At 43.7% G+C, this 12792-nt stretch overlaps 1 protein-coding gene across 1 annotated transcript in view; it reads right to left on the minus strand.

Annotated features, from left to right (window-relative positions):
* Positions 1 to 1763: 1763 nt before the first annotated feature.
* The window catches only part of PTPRQ (protein tyrosine phosphatase receptor type Q), a 326169-nt gene continuing 315140 nt past the window's right edge, over positions 1764 to 12792 (minus strand). The window contains exon 48 of the mRNA XM_040341603.1: positions 1764 to 2427. Within this exon, the coding sequence (XP_040197537.1) occupies positions 2390 to 2427 (38 nt within the window). The 3' untranslated portion in view covers positions 1764 to 2389. The remainder of the gene's footprint in view (positions 2428 to 12792) is intronic.

A 12792-nucleotide genomic window follows, 5' to 3' on the forward strand; every position in this document is an offset into this window, starting at 1 on the left:
CGCCAGCGTAACGTAAATTCCTCGGCGTAAGCCGGCCTAATTCAAAGTAGGTGGAAGTGGGCCTGATACATTTAAATGAGCCGTGACCCCATGCAAATGATTGGCCGTCCCGTAGACGCTTCCCAGTGCGCATGCTCAGAATCACGTCGGAACGAACGCCTAAGATACGTCGAATCACTGAACGTAACCTACGCCCAGCCCTATCCACGTAGTACTACGTAAACGACATAAAATACGACGGCTGTTCCATGGTCCATACCTTAACATGACTTACACCTGCTTTATGAGGCTTAACTTTACGCCAGACGTAAGCCTTATGTAAACCGCGTATATTAATGCACCGGGCGCAAGTACGTTCGTGAATTGGCGTATCTCTCTCATTTGCATATTCGAATCGTAAATCAATGGGAGCGCCCATTGCGGCCAGCGTAAATATGCACCCACGATACGACGGCGTAGGAAACTTACGTTGGTCGTAGGAAGCCTATTTTCAGGCCTATCTAGATCTATGGGCACGGCGCATAGATACGATGGCGCACATTGACACTTACGCGGCGTATCTGTAGATACGTCGGCGTAAGTGCTACGAGAATCTGGGCCCTTGTGTCTATTGATCCCAAAATGTAAAATATCCAGACTGTATTAGTTACACAATGTGTAATGACTAAGCACTGAACCCCAGTGTGAAACGTGTCAGATATATACCACACTGCTTGCTGTGCTTTGTAGTGCTTTTTCCTTTTTTACCATTAAAGGCTACCTTTCAAAGGTTTTTTGGTGTGCGGCCGTCCATATTTTCCTGTTCGAGTCTTGCTTTGTGTATTGCTGGCACCCACGGTTTCTGAGAGGACATTGATTGCATAGTGCACTCACCTGCAGTTTCTCCTTTCTCATTTGTAGTTTTACCAGAACAAGCACTCCTGTCTCATAACTTGCTTCTGAGCATGCACGTTTTTTCCCCCTCGAAAAAGCGTACACATGACTGTTTTTCACGGCGTGAAAAACAACGAGAAAAAATAGAGCAGGTTATAAATTTTTAACGCCCATTTTTCTTCTCGAGAAAAATGCTTGGGGCATACACATAACCGTTTTTGACAAACAAATTAAAAAAATTGCATTTTTCTCATCATGAAAAACGGTTGTGTGTACGTTGCATAAGAATTGGATGACTAGAGCCCATATTTTCAGGATAAAATGATGTGATGTAATGTTAAGCTGGCCATACGTGGATTGAAATTCAGCCAACTCAGCAGGGAGCAGCTGAGATTCGATCCATGCATGGGCAGGCAGATTGTACTCAAGTCAGTAGATTGTGTTCTGCCGGCAGGGAAGGCTTCCGTCTCCCCCCCCCCCCCGCTGACTGACAGAACACAATAGTGCTGCAGGAGGCATTCCCCCATCAACATTGACCACATTGAGCGATTTTCTTTCCTTTCACCAGTGGTGGAAGGAAAATGTAATCTATGGGCTGCTTTAGGATCATTGGGGTAATTTATTAAAATGATAGATAAAAATAATATAATAATGGAGTTGTTGCTAAACCGATCAGATCTTTTCTTTGGTATTTTGTAAAAATCAAACAAGAATTCCAATTAAACACTACAGACCACGCCACCAATTGTGTGCATATTTAGGTTTCTTCAGTTATAATGAATACTGTTAGTTTAGATACAATAGGGTTTGTAATTTTAGGTGAATAGGTAAAAGATATGGGCACTTCAAGAAGGAAAACCAAGATAAACATATATAGTTACACCAGGGAGTATCATAAATCAAACCTTTATTCTACAATGTAAAAAAGAAGAGATACACGAAGTACCTCATCAGCAAGTATATACAGTAACAACGAAAGAGGAAAGGTAAAAAGATTGGCAGTCGCAACTTCATAGCCCCATGTATCCCCGATGAGCTACTGTGTGCTGTGCAAAAGCCAAAATATTTCAGTAGTGTCATAGGGTCACTCTTCAGCTGTTCTGGATCAGAGTTTGGGATCTCAAAATTCAAAATACAAGCACATATATAAAATATGTATCTACAATGAAAATCGGCCATTGCAATACCCAATTACAGATTGTGTTTTTAATTAGACAGCAAATCCAAAAAGCAAATATGACGCAATCTTGAATATCCACACAGAGGACAGTAATACTATACATTGCATTTGGCTCTGTTTTATCTCTTTCAAGATAAAAAAAATGACATGACAATGAGACCACAGCAGTGCAAACAGTTGAATGTCCTCTGTTCTGTGCACATAACATCACCACCATCAGTAGTCTAAGGCACAGCATTAATAGAGTTTGTATGATCTTTCCTTCACTGCTCTTGTCTTAACCATAGGAAGGAGTGGTTTTGGCTTCTGCCACATAAAGACAGGCTTTCTTATACTCTACATTGTTGTCTCTTCCCATTCAAGTTCAACATCACCTATAAAAAAGAAATAAAAGTACAGTATGAATATCGGCTATTTGTATGTTAATACAAAATCTGTGAGTAATTCACTGCCATGTTGAATTTTTATACCACCAATAGCTGGGTCATTCATACCTTTTGAACCTGGACCCCTTTTTTTTGCCATACCCTCTCTGCAGTCCCAAATGTGGCCTAATCCCCTATCAGAAGACTGTTTGATTAGTGGCACATTTAACAGTAAGGCCTCGTACACACGACTGAGTTTCTCGGCAAAAATTAGCAAGAAGCTTGCTGGGAGATATTTTTTTGCCGAGGAAACCGGTCGTGTGTACATTTTCGTTGAGGAAACTGTCGAGAAACTCGACGAGCCAAAAAGAGAGCATGTTCTCTATTTCCTTGACGGGAATGGAGAAAATTGGCTTGTCGAGTTTCTCGACGGCTTCACAAGGAACTCGACGAGCAAAACGATGTGTTTCGTCCGTCGAGTTTCTCGGTCGTGTGTACGAGGTCTGAGAGATAGGAAATAGTGTGGGGCATTTACATTGCATACTTTTAAATAACCATTTTATGCTGGTAGCCTCGGGAATAACTTTTGGCACTGAAGCTCCTCATCCAGTTGTGGTGCTATAAATCAGCTTAGGTGTCACTGCTATGGACATGATGCTGTCTACTCAAAAAATTCCATACATATATATGTAAAAGAAAACAACCAAGCACTTATTCTTCTTTTTGGCAACCATGGCAGAAATATAGATCGCGCTCTTTCCACTCTTATGAAAATTCCAATCTTGCATTATTGGACATTTGTACAACCACATTTATTTATTATTTCACCATCTTTTCTAAATTTGACGCAGCAGTATAGGTTTTAAACCTTTAGATAATACATACATTTTACAGAGCAATGACCTGTTGTATTTGGAATTGAGTGGGATAATTGTGTAAGTGGATATATTTTTGTTATTGTATCCTAAATAATATAAAATATATAATATAAAAAAATTAAACCGAAAATTGCTAGAAAATGCTTTTTAATCATTTTATAATAAATTCAGTTCCAATCCCCCAATGCTATCTGACTAGTGTATACAATACATAGCTGGTGGATGTTAGAGCCCTTGCGCTCCTCCACCTACTGTTTGAGGATGCCCCACAGATGTTCAATGGGGTTTAGGTCTGCTTTAAGGGGCTGCTAGGGGCATACTTGAAGCCAGAGGTCAAAGAAAACATCGTGAAGGGTGAGTATGTGAATTTTTTTTTCGCTTTTACCCCTGGAAAAGTTTAACCTAGGTAGGGTTAAGCCGAATGATAGCAAAAAAGAGGATGAGGAAAAGCGGCGCTATAGGCTTATTCCACACACATTTACTAATTGGCTGCAAGCATTCGCCTTTATGGCTAGTGTGATCGGGGAGTAGAATCCCGAACATTTTGCGGTGTTATTATGCTATATGGATGCAGTAGGGGAGGTCCATAGAGTGTACAGTAGTGTGGCATGGCTCTGGTACGACCAGCAGTTTCGGCAACGCCAGGCTGTGTGGCCTTCCTTGCGCTGGGATCATAAAGATATCAGCCTTTGGATGAAGCTTATGTCTTCAGCACGGGCTCCGAGACTGTTTTTTTCTGGGGGGGAGGGGGGAGCGGCGGTTCAAATTCCCCCGGACAGTCGGCCGCCAAAAAATTGGAAGTCTGCTGGCAATATAATGAAAGAACCTGTACATTTGGGGTGGCATGTCATTTTAAACAAGAGTGCTCTGGTTGCGGTGGATCTCATCATGGGTCCCGCTGTTTTAAACGGGGAAAGGGCCACCCAGTGAGTTTGGCAACAAAAGGGACAACACCAATGAGGGGGGAAAGGATACAACCTTTCCTAAATGGGTACCCAGACCGGGCGGCCGCCCGGCTATTGGAGGAGGGATTCTCTGAGAGTTTTAGGATTTCTTGCTCCTTGTCTGCCACTCCGCCGATTTAGAAAAACTTGCGATCGGCGTTACTTCATCCTGGGGTGGTTGGGGAGAAGCTGGGGAAGGAAGTCGTGATGGGTAGCATGGCTGGTCCGTTTCGGGAATGTCCTTTGCCCGAGTTGGTGATTTTTCCTCTGGGGGTGGTACCCAAGAAGGAGCCGACTAAGTTGATACACCACCTGTCATTCCCAAAGGGGGGTTTGGTCAATGATACGATCGATCCGGAGGCCTGCATGGTGTCGTACACATCCTTTAATGCAGCGATAGGATGGGTACAACGTTGTGGGAAGGGTGAGCTGATGGTGAAGACTGACCTTGAGTTGGCATTCCGCCTGCTCCCGGGTTCATCCTGACAGCTTTCAGTTGTTGGGCTGCTGCTGGCAGGGGGAATTTTATGTCGATCACTGCCTACCTATGGGGTGTTCGATTTCGTGTGCATTGTTTGAAACATTCAGCTCCTTTGTGGAATGGGTGGTTCGCAATGTTTCAGGTATAAATTCTATTATTCATCACCTGGACGATTTCTTGTGCATGGGCCCCCCTTCATCGAAGGTGTGTGCAGTGCTGCTTTTCACTTTGCAACACATGGGAGGCGTTTTTGGTATTCCGTTGGCGGGTGACTAGACTGAGGGTCCAACCACCGCTCTCATCTTTCTGGGCATTGTCATTGACTCAGAAGCGATGGAGTGTCACTTGCCGGAAGGGAAGCTGACAGCGCTGATAGGGGAGATTTGTGAGATCATGGCATTCCCCAAGATTCAGCTTTGGAGGTTACAGTCGGTGTTGGGGAAATTGAACTTTGCTTGTCGTATCATTCACATGGGCAGGGTGTTCTGCGACGGCTGTCAGCTGCCACCACAGGTGTTAAAGAAGAAAACAAATCTGAAAAAATCCTTCAAAGTAGCGCTAAAACAAAGAAGATTATAGGAGTCCCACAATCATAAAAAATGAAAGGTTTATTTAAAACTTGTATAAGTCTCAAAAGCAACAGTCTCCAGGTTGTCAGTTCTGTGATACAACACAGTACAGTGTAAGCTGACCGCTTGTAAGTGATCCTACGAACCAATAGACACAGAGTTAAGAGTCACTGAAGCGTGTCTGCACTCCGCAGACCTCTCCCATAGATGGAAAGTCTCACAAGTGATGAGCTTGTGACAGAAGCTGTGGGTACTGTATCGCTCTCTTACCATAACCAGAAGGGATGTATGGGACGTGCAGATAAACAGATGATCCGTCAGCTGTAGAGGGGAGGAAGGACGCTGTCGGACCCCGTGCTGTGTGAACAGTCGCAGCGCGCGCTCCTCTCAGACGAAACAGGACGTCTCACTGGCGCTGAGTGGGGGGCGGTGCTGACCTCGCTGATTGATGGGATGGGGGATCAAAAGTTAGGCTATGACAAGCCAACTGAAGCGGAGAGCTGAATGGATACACAGGCGTTCTGGATCGTAAAATCAGAAGGATTCTGTGTAGTAGTCCATATGGAGGTGTTAACTCATTACACTGGCTACAATCTGGAGATAGCTGCTGCCACCACACTAAGACGACATGTATCGGGACTGAGCCCTTCATCAGGTCAATCAATTGATTGACCTGATGAAGGGCTCAGTCCCGATACATGTCGTCTTAGTGTGGTGGCAGCAGCTATCTCCAGATTGTAGCCAGTGTAATGAGTTAACACCTCCATATGGACTACTACACAGAATCCTTCTGATTTTACGATCCAGAACGCCTGTGTATCCATTCAGCTCTCCGTTTCAGTTGGCTTGTCATAGCCTAACTTTTGATCCCCCATCCCATCAATCAGCGAGGTCAGCACCGCCCCCCACTCAGCGCCAGTGAGACGTCCTGTTTCGTCTGAGAGGAGCGCGCGCTGCGACTGTTCACACAGCACGGGGTCCGACAGCGTCCTTCCTCCCCTCTACAGCTGACGGATCATCTGTTTATCTGCACGTCCCATACATCCCTTCGGGTTATGGTAAGAGAGCGATACAGTACCCACAGCTTCTGTCACAAGCTCATCACTTGTGAGACTTTCCATCTATGGGAGAGGTCTGCGGAGTGCAGACACGCTTCAGTGACTCTTAACTCTGTGTCTATTGGTTCGTAGGATCACTTACAAGCGGTCAGCTTACACTGTACTGTGTTGTATCACAGAACTGACAACCTGGAGACTGTTGCTTTTGAGACTTATACAAGTTTTAAATAAACCTTTCATTTTTTATGATTGTGGGACTCCTATAATCTTCTTTGTTTTAGCGCTACTTTGAAGGATTTTTTCAGATTTGTTTTCTTCTTTCACACCACTCCTGGTGTGCATGTCCTTTTAGCTGCCAATCAATGTTGATTTTTTAATACATGATATGTTTGCATCTTTTAGTTACATTTGCTTTTAGGTGCAATCTTACATTCGGACATTTTTGGCGCTGACTTTGTTTTGTTTGTCACCACAGGTGTTAGGTCTCCCTCCCATTTCATTTATATCACACGGGATCATCGGGAGGACTTAAGGGTGTGGGACACCTTCTTGTCAAACTACAATGGGAGATCGTTGTGGATGTCAGGCCCGGTAAGTAACTTTGATCTGGATTTGTTCACGGATGCGGCCGGGTCCCTGGGGTATGGGGCTTTTTACCAGGGACACTGGATTGCGGAGTCCTGGCCCAGTTCTGGTTCTGCTGGAGCTGTTTTTTGTGGTGCTGGCATTGGAGATTTGGGGTGAGTCTTTCAGGAATTTGGTTATCAATCGCATCTCAGCTTCGTCACAACCGTTATTCGGCTGCTGTGGCACTTGGTACTGCGCTGCCTACAGCTGAATGTTTTTCTGTATGCGGTGCACCACCCGGGAGTGGACAATACGTTGGCTGATGCATTGTCTTGCTTTCAGTGGGACAAGTTTCGGGAGTTGGCCCCGACGTCAGAACAACTGGGGGCTCTGTGTCCTCGCTGGCTGTGGTCGATCGCATGGAGTCCTCGCAGGATGGATAAAGAGCTTGTGAGTTTGTCCACATGGGGGCTTACAAAAAGGTTTGGAACGAATGGTGGGCGTTTGTCAGGCAGGTCGGAGTGGACCCAGGTGGTGCTGAGGTAAGGATGTTAGTCATCTATTTTGTCGCTAGGAACCTAGAGCGGGGAGTGTCGGTGTCGGTTATGGACCGCAAGCTGTGGGTTGGATGAGGCTGCTGTGAAAAGGATAGGTCGTAGGAATCTAGGAGATTCCGTAGCTATATTTGGCCACATTTGGTGGTCGAGTAAAGTTCTGAGGCTCACTGATTGGCAATGGTAATAGGGGGAATGTTTACTGGTTTGTTATCCTGTCCAGGGGGCAAGGTGGTTGTTGTTGTGTGGTTCACTGGTTATTTTGTGGTTTTTCTTCATTTCTTTCAGGTGAAATCCAGATGTGCCTCGTCTGGATATTGGGCCACTCTTTTGTTTTTTGGGGGGCAAAAAGGGCAAACATTAGACCTAATGGCAGGCAGTTGGGGATTTCCAGGGAGGAGGCATGTATTCGCTGGTTGGGGAGGCCGGGTATGCGGAGGGCTAGGGTTTTACCAGAAGTGCGGCACTTTGCGAGGTTGGACAGACCACCGGATGTCTTGGTGCTGCATGTTGGTGACAATGACCTTGGTGGTCGTCCCATCGGCGAGCTCATAAAGGATGTCAAGCTTGATTTTTTTTTACGCCTTAGGACCTCTTTCCCTGATATGCTGATAGTTTGGTCGGATATCGTGGCCAGGAAGACCTGGAGATTGGCTAGGTCCGTGGACCGCCTAAACAAGGCACGGATCAAGGTTAACCACAGGGTGGATCTATTTGTGGTCCGGAATGGGGGTTTGGTGGTCCGCCATAGGAAACTGGAGAAAGACGTTGGGCCATATCTCCGCAGGGACGGGGTTCACATGTCCGAGGTTGGGATCGATCTTTGGTCTATGGGTCTACAAGGGTTAGCTGAAGATGGTAATGGCGGCACTGCGGGTAACAGGTTGTCTCCGAGCTGGTGTTATTTCGCCTGGAGGTCTAGTACGGTAAAAGGCCCACAGTGAAGAAGTGAAAATTATTATGTTGGGAAGTGCTGTCAAAGACCACTGGGGGGAGCATCTGATATCTGAGTTTTTGTTACGGTTAAAATATAGTTAAAATATGTTATATATATATTTAATATTTATGAATAAAGAAGGCTGTTGTTGGCCAGTTTTACTCCAGCTCAAGTGTAGTCTCATTATTATAGGTAAGGTTAAGAGGGGTTTAAGGTTGGAGTAAGTAAATAAGGTTGCAGTCAAGCTATGGTATGTACATCTTAGCTACCCTGGTCATGGAGCCTGTAGTATTTGGTTTGGTGTCCCTTAATTGGATGACTTCAGTGCTATTAATGTCTTATAATTTGGAGATCGTTATCATTTGGTAGGGGAACTGACACTTGATTTCAAAGTGGTTTGGCACTATTGCACATTGATTTTCACTCATTTTCAGGAGTTTACAAGTGGACTTGAATATACAGTATGGGGTAGATCCACGTACCTCCGCTGCGCCCGGCGCAGATGTGAGATACGCTACGCCGCTGTAACTTACCTGGCTTTGGTTTGAATCCTCAATGAATTTGCGCCGTAAGTTACGGCGGCGTAGTGTATCTCTCACGGCGGATTTCAAATTGGGCGGGTAGGGGGCGTGTTTCATTTAAATGAAGCGCATCCCCGCGCCGAACGAACTGCGCATGCGCCGTCCCTAAAATTTCCCGCCGTGCATTGCGCTAAATGACGTCGCAAGGACGTCATTGTTTTCAATGTGAACGTAAATGGCGTCCAGCCCCATTCACGGACGACTTATGCAAACGACGTAACATTTTGAAAATTAGACGCGGGAACGACGGCCATACTTAACATTGAGTACGCCACCAGATAGCAGCTTTAACTATACGCCGGAAAAAGCCGAACGGTAACAACGTAAAAAAATGCGACGGCCGCACGTACGTTCGTGGATCGTCGGAAATAGCTAATTTGCATACTCGACGTGGATTACGACGTGAACGCCACCTAGCGGACGCCGAAAAATTGCATCTAAGATCCGACGGCGTACGAAGACGTACGCCTGTCGGATCTAACACAGATGCCATTGTATCTTGTTTTGGGGATACCAAAACAAAGATACGACGCGCAAAATTTGAAATTACGCTGTGTATCAAGAGATACGCCGCGTAATTTCTTTGAGGATCTGCCCCTATGCCTTTTGAAGCTTAAGTCACGTACACATGACCATTTTTAATGTCCTAGAAAAAACTATGTTTTTTTCTACATGATTCTTGTCAAGCCTGCCTTGCATACACATGATCGTGAAAAAAAATGCTTGAGCAAAGCGCGGTGACGTACAACATGTACGACGGTACTATAAAGGGGAAGTTCCATTCAGATGGTGCCACCTTTTGGGCTGCTTTTGCTGATTTCGTGTTAGTAAAAGTTTGGTGAGAGACGATTCACGCTTTTCAGTCTTCATGCTTTTCAGTCTGTTACAGTGTGACAAATGTGCTATTTCCATTACAAATGCTAGTTTTACCAGAACGAGTGCTCCCGTCTCATAACTTGCTTCTGAGCATGCGTGTTTTTTTCATGTCGTTAAAGCCTACACACGACCTTTTTTCACGATGAGAAAAATGACAATGTGAAAAATTTAGAGCATGTTCTAAATTTTTAATGCCCATTTTTCACGTCGAGAAAAATTCTCTGGAGCCTACACACGATCGTTTTTAATGACCATTTAAAAAAATTGCATTTTTCACGTCATGAAAAACGGTCGTGTGTACGTGGCATTACTCTTTTATTATGCACAAGTTTCAACTATGGGCCAGATTCACAGAAGAGATACGACGGCGTATCTCCTGATACGCCGTCGTATCTCTGTGATCCGCCCGTCCTAACTATGCGGCTGATTCATAGAATCAGTTACGCATAGATAGCCATAAGACAGGTGTAATTGACTTACACCGTCGGATCTTAGGATGCAATTCTAGGCCGGCCGCTAGGTGGCGATTTCATTGCGGTCGGCGTAGAATATGCAAATGACTAGTTACGGCGATCCACGAAGATCCGCGCGTTTGTCGCAATCCCGTACGTCGTCGCTAGTTGTTTTTACCCGTCGCAAAGTTACACCTGCTTTAACATGGCTTATCTTTAGATCAGCCATGTTAAAGTATGGCCGTCGTTTCCGCGTCGAATTTCGATTTTTTTTTTCCGTAAAGACGTCCGGGAATACGAAACGCCGTAACTCACGTCGCATTTCAAAAAAACATCGGGGCGCCGTAATTTCGCGCAATGCACGTCGTGAAATTTCCTAACGGAGCATGCACACAACGTTCGGCACGGGAACGTGCCTAATTTAAATGGTGCCCGCCCTATTTGAATTAGGCGGGCTTGCACCGAGCGCATTTACGCTACACCGCCGCAAGTTTACAGGTAAGAGCTTTGTGAATCAGGCACTTACGCTGTAAACCTGCGGCGGTGTAACATAAATCAGATACATTACGCCACGGGGGAGCAACTTAAATGTCTGTGAATCTGGCCCTATATGTTCTGTGATGGACACTTTACTTTGTATTGTGATGTATATTGTGTATGAAGTCTTTTAATATGAGTTATGATCACATACGATTCACCACTGAGTTCATGATATATTGGTTTCGCACACTTTCTAAGTAGTTTTTTTTTAGGTTTTCCCTTTGTCCGGAATACATAAGTGCAGCATCACTGTTTTGCACTAAGCGCACATTTTTGGGGGCTTTACGGTAATTAGTGGGAATGCTTTAATAAGCATTCCCAGTATTGATATTCGTTTTTTATTATTAGTGGGAATGCTTTAATAAGCATTCCCAGTATTGATATTCGTTTTTTATTATTAGTGGGAATGCTTTAATAAGCATTCCCAGTATTGATATTCGTTTTTTATTATTCTTCTTCTTAATTTTAATTTTAATTAGTGGGAATGCTTTAATAAGCATTCCCAGTATTGATATTCGTTTTTTATTATTCTTCTTCTTAATTAGTGGGAATGCTTTAATAAGCATTCCCAGTATTGATATTCGTTTTTTATTATTAGTGGGAATGCTTTAATAAGCATTCCCAGTATTGATATTCGTTTTTTATTATTCTTCTTAATTAGTGGGAATGCTTTAATAAGCATTCCCAGTATTGATATTCGTTTTTTATTATTCTTCTTCTTAATTTTATTCCGTACGTTTTTTGGCTCTGCGTAACTTCTGCATACTTTCAGCTATTGAGACCATTTAACTTTTAAAATGTTCGTCTCATTCAGCTAACGATGGGACTTCTTCAAGTTTTTTTGTACTATTTATACTTTTTAAAATATTAAGCTTTTAGACACTTTTTTTTAACATTGAAGTCAATGAGAACATCCTTTTTCCTGCTTCAAAACACACGTTCTGCCAAAAGTTTCAGCTCCTTCATACTTTCACTTACAGACACCAAACAAACTTTAAAGCGGTCACAAAATATTCAGCTATCCAAACATGACTTTTTAGATTGATATCTTATACGGTTTTTGTGAAAACGCAATTTACGTTTAGTGATTTTTTTATCGGTTATAATGTAATCCTATGGAGCAGGTTTAGAGTGTGTCATGTGACCTTTAGAGTGGAGATCTTTGAAAACAAAAATTATCTTTAAAAAAAGGGCGAACAAATTGCTCTCACGCCCACAAGATCTACTTGTCATACACAATTTATATATCAAAACGTAGGTATGCTTGTCTGGTTTCAGGCAATGTGATCAGTTTTGTGATACGTATTTTAGTTTTAGTTCCAGGAGCTTCTAAAGGACAAGAGTGACAAAACCACTCTCATTGACCGTCCATGTTAAAAATTTTAAAAATTTTCCTGCAAAACACACAAAGACGCTCTTTTCTAAATCGCTGGCATGGCCACAATTTTAAGTTTATCAACATAAATTTCATATCGATGCGTTCACAAGGGCCGTGTCTTTCAAACGGTGAAGTCGCTGTATCGATCGCATGTACGGTTGTGGATTTATTACGTTTTGTTTGGAGGCGTAATTAATGTATTGGTCTGTGAATTAAAAGGCGTTTGTAATGGAATTTCTTTCCATAAATAGCTTTCCTTACCTCAGGGCAATATTCCTCCTCACTGACCTGGGGGGAGGGGAAACCTCTTGAGGGGGGAGGGGCGACCAGGAAGTCAGGATACTCTCTACTTTGCAGATAGAGAAAGGAGCTGTGTGTCCTAAAGATAGTGTAGTGGTTATGGTGAATGGCTTTGGTGCGGGCTCAGCAATTCAGCATTCCCACTCGCATTTTCCTCAGGGAATGCATTTTCTAGTTTTAATTTTAATTTTATTCCGTACGTTTTTTGGCTCTGCGTAACTTCTGCATACTTTGAGCTATTGAGACCATTTAACTTTTA

The sequence above is a fragment of the Rana temporaria genome, chromosome 3, assembly GCF_905171775.1.
Source record: "Rana temporaria chromosome 3, aRanTem1.1, whole genome shotgun sequence".
NCBI lineage: Eukaryota > Metazoa > Chordata > Amphibia > Anura > Ranidae > Rana > Rana temporaria.